The sequence below is a fragment of the Plasmopara halstedii genome (genome assembly GCF_900000015.1).
Source record: "Plasmopara halstedii genome assembly, contig: Scaffold_350, whole genome shotgun sequence".
Taxonomy (NCBI): domain Eukaryota; phylum Oomycota; class Peronosporomycetes; order Peronosporales; family Peronosporaceae; genus Plasmopara; species Plasmopara halstedii.
Genome location: NW_020187271.1, coordinates 464,682 through 481,040, shown reverse-complemented (window position 1 = coordinate 481,040; position 16,359 = coordinate 464,682). Strand labels below are relative to the sequence as shown.

The 16,359-nt window shown below is 41.5% G+C and overlaps 6 protein-coding genes across 6 annotated transcripts; 3 read left to right on the top strand and 3 right to left on the bottom strand.

The window, feature by feature from the left end:
* Positions 1-248: 248 nt before the first annotated feature.
* On the top strand, positions 249-661 carry PHALS_09147 (uncharacterized protein; the record flags this gene model as incomplete). Its single annotated transcript, XM_024724594.1, has 2 exons — positions 249-426; positions 489-661. 2 exons carry the CDS (start codon positions 249-251, stop codon positions 659-661), a joined length of 351 nt encoding a protein of 116 aa, XP_024575454.1.
* A 6,152-nt stretch (positions 662-6,813) lies between these two features.
* On the top strand, positions 6,814-7,641 carry PHALS_09146 (acidic partial; the record flags this gene model as incomplete). The annotated part of the gene is made up of 1 exon (XM_024724592.1): positions 6,814-7,641. The coding sequence occupies one exon, from the start codon at positions 6,814-6,816 to the stop codon at positions 7,639-7,641; it is 828 nt and encodes a 275-aa protein (XP_024575453.1).
* A 134-nt stretch (positions 7,642-7,775) lies between these two features.
* On the bottom strand, positions 7,776-8,732 carry PHALS_09145 (uncharacterized protein; the record flags this gene model as incomplete). The annotated part of the gene is made up of 1 exon (XM_024724591.1): positions 7,776-8,732. The coding sequence occupies one exon, from the start codon at positions 8,730-8,732 to the stop codon at positions 7,776-7,778; it is 957 nt and encodes a 318-aa protein (XP_024575452.1).
* Positions 8,733-8,815: 83 nt separating this feature from the next.
* On the bottom strand, positions 8,816-11,644 carry PHALS_09144 (hypothetical protein L917_18991; the record flags this gene model as incomplete). The annotated part of the gene is made up of 1 exon (XM_024724590.1): positions 8,816-11,644. One exon carries the CDS (start codon positions 11,642-11,644, stop codon positions 8,816-8,818), a length of 2,829 nt encoding a protein of 942 aa, XP_024575451.1.
* A 502-nt stretch (positions 11,645-12,146) lies between these two features.
* On the top strand, positions 12,147-14,231 carry PHALS_09143 (major facilitator superfamily; the record flags this gene model as incomplete). The annotated part of the gene is made up of 1 exon (XM_024724589.1): positions 12,147-14,231. The coding sequence occupies one exon, from the start codon at positions 12,147-12,149 to the stop codon at positions 14,229-14,231; it is 2,085 nt and encodes a 694-aa protein (XP_024575450.1).
* Positions 14,232-14,368: 137 nt separating this feature from the next.
* PHALS_09142 (COP9 signalosome, subunit CSN2) lies at positions 14,369-16,020 on the bottom strand (the record flags this gene model as incomplete). Its single annotated transcript, XM_024724588.1, has 7 exons — positions 14,369-14,841; positions 14,908-15,019; positions 15,082-15,195; positions 15,256-15,324; positions 15,375-15,449; positions 15,519-15,584; positions 15,649-16,020. The coding sequence occupies 7 exons, from the start codon at positions 16,018-16,020 to the stop codon at positions 14,369-14,371; spliced, it is 1,281 nt and encodes a 426-aa protein (XP_024575449.1).
* Between the last annotated feature and the right edge of the window lie 339 nt (positions 16,021-16,359).

The following is a 16,359-nucleotide window of genomic DNA, read 5'->3' as shown; positions in this document are numbered from 1 at the left end:
CTCCTTACTTTATTGGAACTTGATTGAGCGTTTGAACGTGTGAGCCTATCCAATGTGCGTTTCTTATACAGAACTCGCTGGGTCAAATTTAACTATTTGCAAGATTTTGCACAACCCCGTTGCAAAATGCAAGTTAGACATATTTCAGGCAGTGATGTCGGTTGATGACCAGCCTGAACAGTGTGACTTGGATTGGGTGAATAGCTCTGTCCTAATCCTCAAATTCTTAGCATTGATCAGCAACATTAATGAGGTCTACAAGAGAACGTGTCGCTTTAGACGGTAAGCACCCAAATTGCGAAGCTGTGGGCTTCTGGCTGCGACCCTTATCGGGTATTGGGCCTGGAAGTCTGTGCGATCAAACTACACAAAAACGACAAGTGCTTTGCTGCCGATTGTGCCTTGAGGCTCGTGGATCTCCGCCTCGTAACTGCCATGTGAGTGTGATGCCAGGGCTTTGTACTTAGAATTGCTCGAAGTGGTTTAAGCCGGGGGTAATGTGTCGCATCCTGACAAAGCAAAGCCTTCATCAGCTTCACTAAACAATGGTGTCGGGTCAACCTTTAATCTTGGGAAATTAGATATCCCCCACGCGATGAACCCAGTAAAAAAGAACTGGAGTCCTCGAAGAATACTTATGGTGGATGCTCTCGATCGTTAAGCACGAACGTTGGTGTCCTAACAATCTCGGGGATATCAAAACTCTTCAGATACTATTTTCTTCAATCGACGAATATGACTCGTTCCAGATCTACCACACGAGTAAAACAGACATTTTCGTTTGGTGCTTGATATACTCATTGCGCAGAAAATAATTTCAATGATTTAAATAGAAAAGGAAAGCCAACGACCATGTGACCCCCAGCGCGCATTGCAAGCAACACTTGACCGATTAGCAGAAAACGTATAGATTGATGTTCTGACAATAATATCGGACAAAGTCTGCATTGTACATTCTCCGACGCTTTCTTCAAAGCAAGCACTCAGCGATAATACGTGAGGCTATACGCAACAGCCAAAAGTCGACCTCATGCCACGAATAACTTCAAAATATTCTGATTGTACAAACAAATTTGCAACAAAATTACAATTAGTTATGGCTTCTTGGGTGTACGGAGCTTGAACATTAAAAATGTTAAGCTGCAACTTTCATGGGAAGTACTCAGTATACGAGAACTTGCTTACTTTCAAAAGACGGAGTCACGTCGCCCTCGTTACCAGTATAGATCCCCAAGTAGGAACCAGCATTCTGTATCACGCAGAATGTTTGTGACCGCATATAAGTATAAGATGTCACATATGCATTTGGGAGCACCATACTGTAATCTTCTTTGTTATTGACTTTCACAATGCATACAGAAGGTACAGGCTAGTGTAGTACATCATCCCATCTTCAAGTCAAAAGTACTTTGATACTTTTGCAGGCCTTTTGGAGCAGTTCACGTTCCGTTCAACAATGAAGCAGTTAAGTGACCAGGCCGGCATCAAAGAGTTTTCTCGCCTAGACAGCAAAATTGATTTGCTAGCGTTGGATCAACAGTCGTGATTATCCAAATCAATACATCGCAACTAATCTTGACTCTTGGTGGTGATTTGTTTGCCATGACAAAATGAAGCGTCTGCTTCGCTTCGCATAGTCGGCGCTGGCAAGACTCCCAGTCACAACCGAGCACAACCTAGCTCTGATTGATGTAGTGTTTCTTTAGCAACACTGCAAGCGATTCTCGTAGCTGCGGACCACTTTGGAGACATCAGACTATAAAGCCTGACGAGGTTCCCGCGTGTCTGAGGTCGATGGATAGCCGCACCACCAAACTCCAGAACCGTTGAAGTTCAACTGCTTCTTTTCACGATGACGAGATGATCGATCCTCGTCGCCGACAATCGTCTCGAACACCCGACGACGCTCTCCGCAAGACTGTATCAGTAGAGGTTGAATCGAACGTGAAAACGATTGCGCAACTCCGAAAATGAAAGAGAACTCATCACGGGTGAATTGAGGCATACAAGCAGTGTTGCTCGACGCTTCACGATCGCTGCAAGAGTCTTTCAAACCTTGTTCTGAAACAAAACTCGAACTCGACGTACTGATTGATGGTTTCGCCCAATGCTCGACTTTGAAGCCCCGGTTTGAGCTACGGTTTTAACAGGGTCATGATGGGGTTATTCGACTCCGGAAGGACGAAAAACCTCAGGGAGGACAAAAATTTTCGTGAGATGGCTCACGAACACCTGTCGCGCTATGTTGAAAGGTTAGGTTCTGCTCTCGAGGAACTCCGTGGTGATAAGCTTTCGTGCATTCAAGCGTTGAAAGCAGTGAAGAAGCAATCCTTTGGTGTCCGTCAACGCTCGTACGCCGCGAGGAATCTCCAGGGTGAAGAGCTGGTTGCTCTTCGTGGACAAAAAAAAAGTTATCATCAGATCAATCATCTACTTAAAATAGAGTAGGATCGGCAGATCTACTTGGACGATACGACTTTGGCCTTCCCGCATAATATGTAGGATATAGGCGCATGCGTGTTAGGATGGCTAATGTAAACGCATCACCATCACTTTTCATCACATTAAACGGTCCAATGACTCTTGGTAAAAGCTTTCTGCTTTTTGAGGTGGACACTGCAAGTCCAGGCAGATTTGTCGTGCTAAGTAGTACAAGATCATTTACCTTATATACCTCTTTGATGTTTCTTCTGCTCTTATCTGCTTGTTCTTTGTGCAGATCCTTTTGCAATTGCGTCTCGGACAAACCGAGCGGCTTGTCTCTTCACGATAAAGTCACTGACGTGCTGTTCCTTACGACTTGTCATGCCGTCTAGAGGTCTTGCGACTCAAAATTCGTTTTAAACTCTGTGAAAGCATTAAGGTCTGACCGTGGTTCGCTCCCCACCTAAGGTAGAGTTCTTGCCCATTATGGAAACAGACATTCCAGGATAGACACCATAATTTAACAGTATGTAGCGAATGACAGGTCAAGACATACGTGGATTTGTTTAGAGCAAAACCTTTAGGATGGGATTATTGATCTCTGAACGACGTAGCATAACTATGCAGTACTTCCTCCAAGTCCTAAATACACGCTCTGTTTGACTGTTCATTTCAGAATGTGCCGCTGTTATCATGGACAATTTGGTGCACAATAGCCAAACAGTGCACGCTCAAAATTCGACGTAAAACAGGTGTCACGGTCAGGCATGACCCCAACAGGAAAGCCATGCACGCGAAAACAACAATGTCCACAAGGCTTTAGCTGTCTTCTATGCAGCTATCTTGTATTTCATTAAATCGTTCCACTAACACTGCGCCCATGTGTGGCACGTGAAATCCGAATATGAAGTCCATACTAACAGATTTCCAGACTGCCAACGACCGAAGTGGGGCCTGAGTGGAACCCCATATTTTCACTCTATGGCAAATTCCAGATGTCTTCACATACTTGCAAAGCCAATTATGACTTAGTGTCCAATCTCAAATCCCGGGAAAGATTAAGAAACATTTTCTTAAGTTCAAGATGGCTACTCGAAGGGCTGTCGCGGTACTCATACGAGAGACGAAGACGCAAACCTTCGTCATTTGGAGCAACAACTCTTGCTCCAAAACGATGAGCACACGACCTTGTACGAGACGAAAGGCCTTGTATTGCATTGCGAAAGGGTCCTTGAAATTCATCAACAAGTCCTGACATGTCCCTTCGACCATTTTTGCGCACTGAAGTCATTGCTTGCACTCTGATCTTCTGAACATCTTCGCATTGTCATGTTGACTCCTGCATATTTTTGCTCCTGGATATTGATATATACTCCGGACGTCTTGACAACGCATCGGCTAAGATTTTCGTCCTGTCTGGCTTGTAGTGTACAACAAAGTTGTACTCCGCAAAAAGCAGGAAAATATCCAGCTTCTTTGCGATCGAGGAGTCTATACTACCGTAAGCATTAAAGCATGATCTGTATAGTGAGGCATGATCTGTAAATATCGCAAAGCGATCATTTCCAGGCAAGTACAACCAAAGCATACTTCATTGCTAGAAGCTAGACCTTATATTCGGAAAACAGATTGTCGTTTGCGAGTGTAGCTTAGCCGCCATACCGGCTATAAGAATTAGCAGCGTCAAAACATAGCTCACTAAATCTCATTCTTTTGGCGGGTGAACAATTATCTGACTGTACAAAATAAGCTTGATTAAGTGGCGCGGGGGATTTTGTTCGCGGATGTACCTAACGTTTGAGCTGATTCTCGAGCGACCCCCTAGAGCTCAGTCCTTAGTAACCAGAGGATAAAAATTCTCACTTGTCCGTCAAAATGCTCGACACTCTACAAAGCCGCATCGCTTTGTCAAACTATGTGCCTGTTGCGCTATTATGGACGTGAGGTTGTGACGTTCCATAGGTGTCACATCAGCACATTTTATCATCCAAGGAATGCTTCCAGATAATTTTACTTTCTTCCACTTGTATCGCCTTGGACAGAAGTCTCTCAGACTGCAGTAATTTTACTACAGCAGCATCTCTGTGTTCGCGGTACTGATGGACCGAGTGGTACCCCCGACTCTTTCCATGTTGCTCGGTCAAAGGCAAGAGTACAGCTGTGACAGGAATGCGCGACGTGCTTGACATCCGCGACGTCATATCAAAATTGAGATCGTTATAAGACCGCACTAAGTTACACCAGGTGTAAGAGGGCGCAGTTCACAAACAGTCCCTCAAACACACCACACATGCTTGTGCGACGAGTAAGCGATCCCCGACGTGGTGGGAGAAGAACAGTCTCGACTCTAAGGGATGAAAAACGACTTCAGTCCCTGAAGGCAAATTTTCAACTGAGTTTAAATGGGTTATTGGTAACCTAGCTTCATGCAAAACACTTCAATGACTCGAAGATGTCTTTCTTTTAAAGCTTTTGCTTCTGGATTTATAAATGAAGAATGCACTGAGGTTATCCTTTAGATTTAGCTGGCAAAAGATTTTGGGTGTACGGAGCTTGAACTTAAAATCCAACTTTCATAAAAAGTATCCTGTATAAGGGACTGACTTACGTTTTTCACTTCGAATGATAGGGACCCCTCGGTCTCGTCACCAGTACAGGCCCCCAAGTAGAAGCCAGCATTCTGTGTCGCACAAAATGCTTGTAACTTTATAAACGTTGTCACGTATGCATTTGGGAACAACATACTTTAATCTTCTTTTAATCAATTCCGACAATGCATACAGAAGACACATAAATGTACCATCATGTAATGGCTATTGTAGGTACCAAAAATGGAAGCTCTACAAGCGCGCTCCGGCCGATTAACCTCATCAATGCTGAAACAAATTAGAGAGACATCTCAGCTGAAATGCAGCTCTGCGGTATTCGAAGATATGTGTGAGTGCGAAACATCTACGCCTTGAGTACTTCCTTCGCTCTAAAAGAATAAGACTTCTACGCAAGGGAGTGTCTTGCATATGCGTACGGAGTGCGAAGGTTGAAACAACCGGTACGCGGAGGCATTGAAGTTGCCTCATACGTATACAATATCCGTGCGTCTTGCAACGAATACACCAGTAAAAGTGTCTAAGGTTGTGGTAGACCTGTAAGTATCTTAAAGACTTTGACATCGTCCCCGTTGAACAAAGTCGCGAGTAGAAGTGCCGAGAAGAATGACCAAGTCTTGTATAGATGTGATGGCCATGCGAGTTAGCACTACTGTGTGAAGAGCCCACAATGCAGCTTTACGGATAAATGGCGAGAAAGTTCATTCACTCGTGAACAGAGTGACCAGGGTGTCCTTGGGTTCGTAAGCATCCTCTCATTACCTCCGGCAAAAGATTGGAAGGAGTGGAGGAATCATGCCTCGGGAATGTGAGCATAAAATTTTAAGACGTCATGTCATTAAAATAGTAAGGTTGGTACTGAAGGAGAAGTGAAGCCGAAAGCTGTCTTTGATTTGAACACAACTTCATAATAATCATCGCTTCATAATAGTTCTTTCCTGCTGTATATTGTACAATACAAAAATCACGGTGCACGCTTTGCGAAATATAATTTATAATATTTTGAGAGCAAGGCTGTCGGATGGATAGTACCACTACACACTCGATTTTGTCAAAGCTGTGTGAGGAGATATGCAGCTGATCGATTGTGTCCTGACGTGTTGTCGACATCTGTACATATGTTAGAAATTTGAAATGGTAGTTTAAAGACTAAAAATTATTCAAATATACTCTAACACTGTTTCGAATTAGTACTAAGGATACATTGCGAGCTTAAGCAACCAAATTGAGCACAGCCTCCCAATATATTAGTATCGGGTCCATTACTATAAAATAACCGGCTATCCCCTATGGACCTGTGCTAGACATGTCGCTGCCCACGACTTTACGCATGTCGCTGCCCACGACTTTACGCATGTCGCTTGACAGGAAAACTTCTTTTTTTTAGTAAATGGTACGATGAATTTAATAGCACAGCAACATCTTAAGAACAGTATAGAAATATTAACTGATGATCTTTATAATAACATGGCAAAGACTTGAGTTAAGCACTATAAATGCTTGAACTATAAATCTTTCAAATTGTGGTAAGTGATACCTATACTATACTATACTATACTATCTTTCTATACTATATCTGCAATGCTAGCAAAGCTTCAACAATTACGTACATTTAATACTCACGAATCCCTTGAAGTTTCAAATATGCTAATTCCATCAAGTTTCATCCAGAATTTTGAGTAGTTCATTACAATTTCGAATTGTCGTGACGTGTGGGAATCGGCATTGTAACCATGTCGAACATACGGTGAAACTTGTGGATAGTCTTTGAGATCTCATTTGGATGGTGAAGCGATTTCTTACTTTCGTAGCACTTTCCAATTGCATTGGTAAAGAAATAGTATTGCTACGGAAGGATCAACATACTATTATGGTGCTTTTCAATATCATCATCTCCATCAGTCTGCTGGGTGCGACTCCTGCTACTTCCAATGAGATTCTTCCACAGATCAAGTCAGACGTGACGATTACGGACTCAAGTATTGCTCGTTTTTTCGACGAAAGTCGTTTTCAAAAGGCATTTCCACATGCCATTGATCTTTACAACTTTGACGGTCTCATAAACGCTTGCAAGAAATTTCCAGCTTTCGCTAATTCGGGCAATGACGTGAATGATAAGCGTGAATTAGCCGCTTTTTTGGCTCAAACAAGTTACGAAAGTGATAAATTTCAAGCAGCTGAGGAATATGCACGTGATTCGTATACTGAATGGCAGTATTGTGATAATACCACGTATCCATGCTCCCCTGGTCGTCACTATCATGGTCGTGGTCCCCTTCAACTCTCTTGGAATTACAATTATTTACTTGCTGGAAAAGCTCTTGATCTTGATTTACTTAATAATCCTGATCTTGTTGCGACTGATACGACTGTGACATGGATGACGGCGCTTTGGTTCTGGATGACTCCTCCAAGTAACTACGTCGTACATGATGTTGTTGCTGGAATGGATGGATTTGCACTCTCTACGAAATATATCAATGGTGGACTTGAATGTGGTGTCAATGCTCCGAATAGAGCAAATGAGCTTCACCGTATTGATCATTACAACAAAATGTGCGAATTGATGGATGTACAACCTCTAGGCAAGACTGCTTGTAATGACCTTTAGTTGATAAGAAGCGTTTGAAGACTTGAGTTGATAACGATAATCATAGATTGGAAGCTTCATTGAGCATAGATATCATCATGTCTACAATAAGGCTATGGTGCTGATCAAAACAACTAAATATTAGTCCGATCTCTCTATTGCCTAACACCCTTAAGTAGCGCTTTTGCTCGATTGCGTAAAGCAATCGAATCTTCTAATTGCCACTGCGTCGTCATTGCTACAGTTGGCAGTTTTTCGTGTGAAGTCTCTGATGCATTCAGGGCAGCATAGACTTCTCGCTGTTGTCTAATCATAGTCGTGTAATAGTCAAGAACCTTAAGCTCAGAACTTTGTGGTACCGACTGAGCTGTAGTTAATTGTCCACGTAGATCATTTAACTTCACAGAACAGAATGTTGTAAAAGATGCGTAACTTGTAAGAGATTCTCTAACCGTTTTTTGGTCTTCACAGCAATTGCATGACTTTGCTAACCACAATTGAGTTTGAGCTTGTTGTATGACCGACATTGGTATCTTCCATTTCTGTCGACAATTAAATTGATAGATATCTGATTGCTTTTGATGTCTAGCACCTCGTGTGTGTTGAATGATTTTCTGTACAACATTAGCCGGAATCTCATCTACGACTCTTTGACTTTTACATACTTGTGGTTTACTCATTCTTTTGGTCAATGAACCAGCTCGAAGGTGTTGAATCTTTTTAAAACACCACCTTTCAACTGAAGATGCAAGAGAGTTTTCCATCGTGTCATGGGATTTCTCATCTTCCAGATACTCGGCATTTCCTTCTTGCTGCACTGTCATCGAAAACTCTTGCTCGTCTTCTTCAAAAGATTCGTCTTCATACTCATCATCTTCCACCTTTTCCTTCTGCTTCTCAATTGAAGCTTCTTGATCGTTTTCAAACATCTCAAATGTGTACTTTTCATAGCTACTTGAATCACAAGCAGCTACTGCCACGACAGTTCGTTCGTCAAGACTCTCGGATTCAAATTCTTCCTTATAACTCTCGTTCGAGTCGTCGCTTTTCATCTGCTGCTCATCATTAAGTTCCAATAATGAGGAGATTGTTGATGATATAGAAGATGGCATTGACTCAGATAAACGAGAAGATGACCCGTCGCTAAGAAAGATTTCAATACTTTATTAAGCTTTGGTATCAATAACTTTGCCAATTATTTCGAAGATTGTGGTCGAAAAATTGAAAAGATTCCGTCATGAGCCTCTGTTGATTCTTGTCGTTGCTTAGCCATAAATTCCTTAACTGTTGTGAGACTTGAAGAAAAGGATGGTGTTTTTTTCCGCTCTTTCTTTCCTTTCTTGTTCTCTTCGTATTCTAATACAAGCGAACGCTTGGACTTCGTGTCAGACAAAGTCGAATCTTCAACCTGATCATAATCTTTTAGTGGCAATTCAATCCGATTGCGCTGGAAAAACTCGTGAAACATTGGAACACACATTTCAGAGTGTTCGTATTCTTGAATATACAGTCGCAACCACTTGGAAAGAGAATGATTATGTTTATTAAATCGATGTCTTGAATCCAACAATATAATTGCACCATAATCCTCACGATGACGAATACAACGTCCAAGTGCTTGATTCAATGCTCGAAATGCTTGTAGATCGTACCATTTGTTCCCATTCACAAGATTAAGATTCAATCGACTCTTTTCATCTTGATATTTGCGTTTTAAACACACTTGAAGCTCTTTTACACTTGGGTATGGAATCCCTACGCAAAGAACAGCTCGAGCATTGTCATTGGAAAAATCAATGCCTTCGCTCACTTTACCACGATAAACAGCGAGAAAGATCGCTCCAGTCTTTTTCGAATCTATTTCACTAGAAAGCTTACACTTTGTGATCGTATCTCTATACTCAACCAATGACACCTCAAAGTCTTTGCCAGTATTTCGTGGTTCAATATAAATCGTTTTCACTTTTTCAATCTCGTTCCATAATTTTGTCGTTTTCCAACGTGTCGTGAGTTTATGTAGCAGCGAATATGATGGAAAAAACATGAGAATTCCTCCTGGAATTGATTGCGAGTATTGATAAAGCAATTGACCCATCGAATCTTGATACTTTGGATCTTGCTGATTCGTATATGTTGACTTGAGATCGATATTACCTGGTCCACGCATTATCGCACCAATAAACACTTGTTTACGCATATTCACAACGTGACTTGCTTCAAGACGAATTGGAAAGTCTGTGCCTAATTCCCCAGCAAATGAATCCATGGGACTTAATGTTCCAGATGTCAGAATGACACTACGGGCTTTTGAAGCCAAATCAGAGAATGCTACAGCAGCATTAAGACACCAGATACAAAATTTCAATTCGCTTGTTTCGCTTTGATTTCGTTTTGTTGGAGATCGAAAACTTGTCGTCTCGAAACTTTGAATGACAACAAGTTTGAAATCGTCAATATACTTGAGATCATCGCGAAACATGTACTCAATGACATTTATGATGCTTTGGATAGTAGTTAATGCCAACGCTCCCAACAAAATTGATGCCCCTGTTAGATTTGCGGCAGCATCTCGAGATGTTTGTGTTTGAGGCTTATTGGATTCTTCATTTGAACTTAATTCCATTTCATACTCTCGAACTTCTTCGACACTTGCTTTAATCTCATCAAATGTTTCTCTTGTTATTCCTGCGTACTCTGCAAGCATTGCAAGAGCTTCTGAACCATCCCAAACTCGATTTTTTCCATGATCATTAGACGTTTGAAGAATCTTTGCAGCATTTCCATCAATTCTTTCTAACCATCGATTGATACCATTTAAGACTTTCAGCAATATATTGTACCACTTTGGTCGATCTCCATGTTTAATTACCATCATAAACGCTTTGATAGATGCAAGCAGAACGTCATGCGTCACTTCGACGCTAGCGCTTGAACGACATGTATCTTCGACATTATGAGCTTCATCCAATACAATAATTGCATCTTTGATCACAATACCCATAGCATTTCGAATTGTTGGATCCAATAAATAATTGTATGGTGCAAACACAATATTTGCATGTATCAGTGCATCTCGTGAATGAAAATATGCACATTCCCGATGTTTTTGTGCCAATGCCACAATTTCTTCAATGTCCCATACAAATGGTGCAACTCGTTTTAAATCGTTCGTTTGTTTACGTTTACGAAAATACGAACACGACGAATGATCCAGAGCCACACGACATTGTTCATCGACTTGAAAAGGATCACGATTATACTTGCGATTAACACATAGATTACGCTTTGAACCAAGTACACACGTTTGAAATTTATTGCTTGTGTCATCTGGTGACACTAGGTATGACATTGGACAGGTTTTCAATTCCTTCACAACTTGTGTCAATTGCGAATGGGTGCGCGAGCAAAAGAAAATACGTGGAGTGGCAACCCGCAACTTTGTCACATTTTCAGTTGCATTTTCACTTGCAAGTGATGCAAATGATGCTGGCAACAAACGTTTGTGGTGACTTTGATTTGTGTCGTCGGGATCTCGCGTGTGTATCCAATTACTACGTTGGGTAGGTGGTACATCATCTTGAGTGATATCGTGAAGTGTTTGTTCTTGAGTCGCTTGAGTCAAATCGTCTGATTGAATTATTAATTGAGGTTGTTGCCTTACTTGTTGCGCCATTGCCACTTGTTCCTGAGCCATGAGAATTTCCACTTGCGTTTCAATGGCTTTTAATTGTGCCTTTTGAGTTTCTTTTGTGATTATTTTTTGAAGATATTCTGGATCTTGCAACTTTTGCAATTGCTCCGCCATTTTGTCCTTGACAATTTGCCTTTGAAATGTTAAGGATGAACACAATAATGCCAGTGTCTTGCCCGACCCTGTTGGCGACTCAAGCAGTGCATGTTGCTCCGTCTTAAGCGCCGTAAGCACTTTGCTCATTACTGCAAATTGTGCTGGAAATGGACGCTTTCCAGGTGGAAACTCAACGTTGTAGCCCATGATCACGTATTGGTTCTCCGTTGGCGTCATAATTGCGCAAAATGGATCAAATAAATATGTGCGAAAATAAAATGGGCAATGACGTTATTCGTCAACCAAATACCAATTCTTACACCTCGAGATCCCACAAATGGCGTAATATTGCCATGTTTTTCTTTCCCGCCAATAATATTGCGTCATTTCAGAGGTGAATGAGCAATACATTCGAACAATTGCATTCGTTTTGTACTCCATTGCGTCGCTAAAAACATAATAATGTGTACAATAATTGTATCAGAGCACCAATAAGTGTCATAGACAATTAAATAATAGCAGATAAGATACTGTAAATTTCATTCGTGACAGACTAGATATGGAGTATAACTCTAATTAGCGCTACTATATACTACTACTTTTCAAATCTGATGTGTCGCCACATCAGTGCAAGGAAACTGATTCATCAAGAAGCTGTATCTAGTGGAGTACGGCAGAGAAAGACGTCGACGAAAAGTCCTTTCGACATTGTGTGATTGATTGATTGCAGTGACAGCTTATGGTGCTTCTTGCACCTTCAAGTGGAGATCATTATGAGCCTATTGTGCTTACGAAAGCCGAACGTCGTGAGCGATACATGCAAAAGACGCGTACCGAGGCTGGGTATCTGTTTAAATACCTCATTTTGACTCAAATTATTGTCTATTTGGAAGCTGGTTCGATTCCATGTTTACTTGATCAACTAAGTGTATCCCTTCATCTTGATGCTACACAACAAGGTGCGCTTGGGGGCGTTGTATACCTCGCATTAAGTGCAGCGTCACCACTTTGCGCGTTTTTCCTCCATCGATTTAATCCACGTATGGTCTTAGGCCTCAGTCTTTTGGGGAATAGTATTGCAGTGCTTATGTTGGCATTAACCCCGACAGGGTATACATTTAGTGCCAATATGTTGATCATAGCTCGAGCTGCTGTGGGGTTTACACAAGCTTTTCCATGCATTTACACACCACTTTGGGTCGATGAATATGCTCCACGTGAAAAAGTTGCAGGCTGGATGAGTTATTTACAAGGAAGTGTACCCATGGGTGTAATGTTTGGGTACTTTGCAGGCACAGTGAGCAATTGGGTCGTTCCTGAAACGTTTGCACTCATTGAAACATGGCGATGGCCATTTCTACTTCAATTTGTCGCGTTATTACCTATGAATGTTGCAATTTTCTTTGTACCACAGCGACATTTGATCATTCGAAGTGATTTGGATCGAAATACCGGAGAAAGTGGAAGTTCGGAGAGTGCTAGTGCTAGTTCATCGGAGAGTTGTACAGATGATGTACCCTCGAGGTTAAAAAGTATGAATCAAATTGAGAATGAAGAAGATGAAGTTTCTATTGATAGTGAAGTGGAGCCGCTTCATAGTCGTGAGAATTCTCGAACTGCTCGAAATCGAACGACGTTTGGTCTGCAAGTTGGTACTCCAATCAGTACTCGATCGACAACGTATCACGACGAAGAAGACGCTTTGCTAGCTAGTGCTAGTATGTATGGCGTGAGCAGTCAACGTAGTGTTCGTCAGCTACATCAGAACCAGCATCAATATCATTTTGGTCATTGTGAAGATGACTCAGGCGCTTCCTCCCTTCGTCGAAGTATGATCCGACCCCCGAGCATACGTGGTTCTTCATTATTAGAGAATGAAGGAGAGACTGGCAAGTCATCATTGCCAAGTAATGTTTCACTCGCTATAAATCGAGCTGAGCCTGCTCATTCATTACCAGTATCCAAGACTGTATCCTCAACGTACGGTGCTTTGGATACAGCCATTACGCCCATAAGATCGCCACGATTGAGCCTTTTAGAGGCTTCAATTCTTGAAGAAGACTTTATTGAAGTGTACGAACAGGGTGCGTTTTCAGAAGGAGTGTACGAATTGCTACATATTCCCGTCTTCTGTCTGATTGTCTTTGGCCTCACGACCGTCTACTTTGTCGTCACGGGGGTTCAATATTGGAGCACGATCTTTATGATCAAATCTCTCCATGCGTCCAAGTATTTAGTAAATGGACTCTTTGTCATCGTGTCAGGAACTGGACCAATTCTAGGTGTGTTCTACGGTGGCTGGCTCATTGATCGATACGGTGGATACATTGGTGTTGAACAGCGTGCCAAAGCCCTTGGACTTTGTATGATCCTAGGACTCACTGCTTTTGCTATCTCTGCAGTGACGACTTTCTTCAATGACATTTACGTCACTGCAGGGTTTCTTTGGCTTTTGCTCTTCTTTGGTGGTGCAATTCTACCAGCTTGCACTGGCATTTTCATATCTGTTGTACCAGCAGAACATCGCGCTCTTGCCTCGTCATTTTCTGTCATGATTTTTAATCTGTTTGGCTATGCCTTGTCTCCGTATCTCACGGGTTTGATCATGGAGTGGGTCATTTCACAACAAGGACAAACTAAGACGTACTTTGAATTTTGTGATGAAGCATGTGCCTATCGCATTGGCTTTCGCTTCTGTCTCTGCTGGTCAGTCTGGTCGGTTCTCTGCATTGGTTCAGCGTGGCATCTCGCGTCTCGAGAGGCTAATGAAGCGCGTCAGGTGCAGCAATTCTATGCGGCGCAACGGCTTGAAAATGAAGATTGACATAAAGTTAAGAGTCTAATGCAATCGTTTCAGGAAGTGGTATCGAGCAATTATTCGGTCACTGTAGTAAAAAATAGGTAAGACCAGAAGTAAATGTCAAAAACTGTTTAGAACATCCCATTATTCACCCTAGACTATCACAGAGCAGTCCCGAGACGGTCCACCGTAAGGGAACGAAACTTGTCGAGGGCGTCACACCAATTTTGGACAGACAGTTGAAACTTTTCCTCTGGTTTTCGATTCAATAGCACCAGAGTGTGATTTACTTGGTCGATCCGCGCTTCAATTTTTTTGTCCAGTACGAGAGCAGAAAGCAACGATTCAACTTCTGATAAAGAGATTCCATTAAGCTCCCGCGCAATGTACTGGGTATCCATTGTTCGATAGGGTTTCACAATCTTAAGCAAGACTTTGCTGCGAATAGTTCTCAATAGACTATCAATGTAGTGCTTGATAAACGGATCGTCCATGATTGCTTCCTGATTTTGAGTCAGCACTTGCTCAAAAGTCTTGATCTCATCATGCAGAAATGCGTCTGTCAATTTCGTCATTGCAACAATTTCTTTGTCGTTTTCATAAGGTTTGGCTTCTTGCGAGTCAAAGACATTGACTTGACTCTCACTCAACATATTAGCTAGAACGAGGTATTTAAGACACTGTAGTCGACGTGGCTCACCAGCTTCATCGTAGCTTTTAAAACCAGAGAAAAAGTCACTTCGAGCTTTATCCCATTCCCGCTGCATCATGTACATTTTACCGCCACATTCGTGAATCACCCCAATAATTTTCTAATTATGTTCAATATGATGTGAGAGAAATAGTATCAGTGATATCCTCTTTGTTAACTTACAGGATGTGCTACGCCAGACTTGGTACGTAAAGCTTTTTCATATATTGACACAAGTTTCTTGTTGTCTTTCTGCGCTGTATACATTTGAATCTGTAACGCATAGACTTCTAGCAACTAGAGTATCACAATATCTTGTCAACATAGTAAATAGTCTCATTTCCTCTATTTTCTGACCTGTGAATTTCTTCTTACACCATCATCTGCATCTCCTTCGCTACATGAAGCCAGTAATTCCTTAATAATCTACACAAATTGGTCAATACAACGAAGATAACTATCAATATTCTTCATACCTTTCTAAGTCTCGTAAAGTCTCCAATCTCGTACAACAAATTGCCTAATTTTACACTCGTTTTGAACCATAATCTCTATATTGATACAATTACATAAGCATTCATTTAATATCAACGATCAAGAGAAATATATCACTCATTCACCTCATTCCGTGCCTCCTTCAGCGTCTCTAATGTTGTCTCATAGAATTGCTGCAGAATCTCCCAATTCTATCATATAAAGTATTATATTTGACACTCGATCTTATATCACTCATATTTTCAAAACTCATACCTTGCTAGTCGAGACGAAATCTAAAATACTATTAATTCCTTTCTCTCCCACATTACGTGTCACTGCTGTCTTTGTGTAGCCCAGTAACTCTTCGTACCTCCGCATAGCTTCATCATGACGTTGTAATTCAAACAAAAGCTTGACAATTCGTTTAAGCGCTTTAAAACCCCAGTCAGTCTCTCCATTCTGTAATGTCAACACCTTCGCAAGTGCATCCACTGCCTCTTGTCGATGAGGTTGGTCACCTTCTAGCAATTGTTTTGCTGAGTAATAAACATTTTCAATTTGCACGTATAAATCGGCAGTTTCAGCGTCTTCCATGTCTTCATCTTCATCGCTGTAATCAAAGTCATACTCTTCCTCGTCCGACATGGTGCTAATTATTAGACAAGGTGAAAATAAGTCGAGGATCGAGGATAACTCAAGGGATATGGTTTGTTATATCAGTACACTCTGTAAAAATTAAAATTTAACTTTTGCTGATCAAGTAATAGAATTTGACAATATTTGGCATGAAATTAGTAAATTCTCATTAACATTTTGAGCTGTCGTTTTGGCAGATCATACGGCCGATAAGATAAAAAAGTGAACTCAGAACTCGAAATGAAAACTTTCCTTGTTCTCGTTCTGAGGGTCATAAACAACTGACAAATATAATATAGAGTATAGTATGGCCAAATGGGGGACTGGTTGGTCGTAAGCTGCAACGGG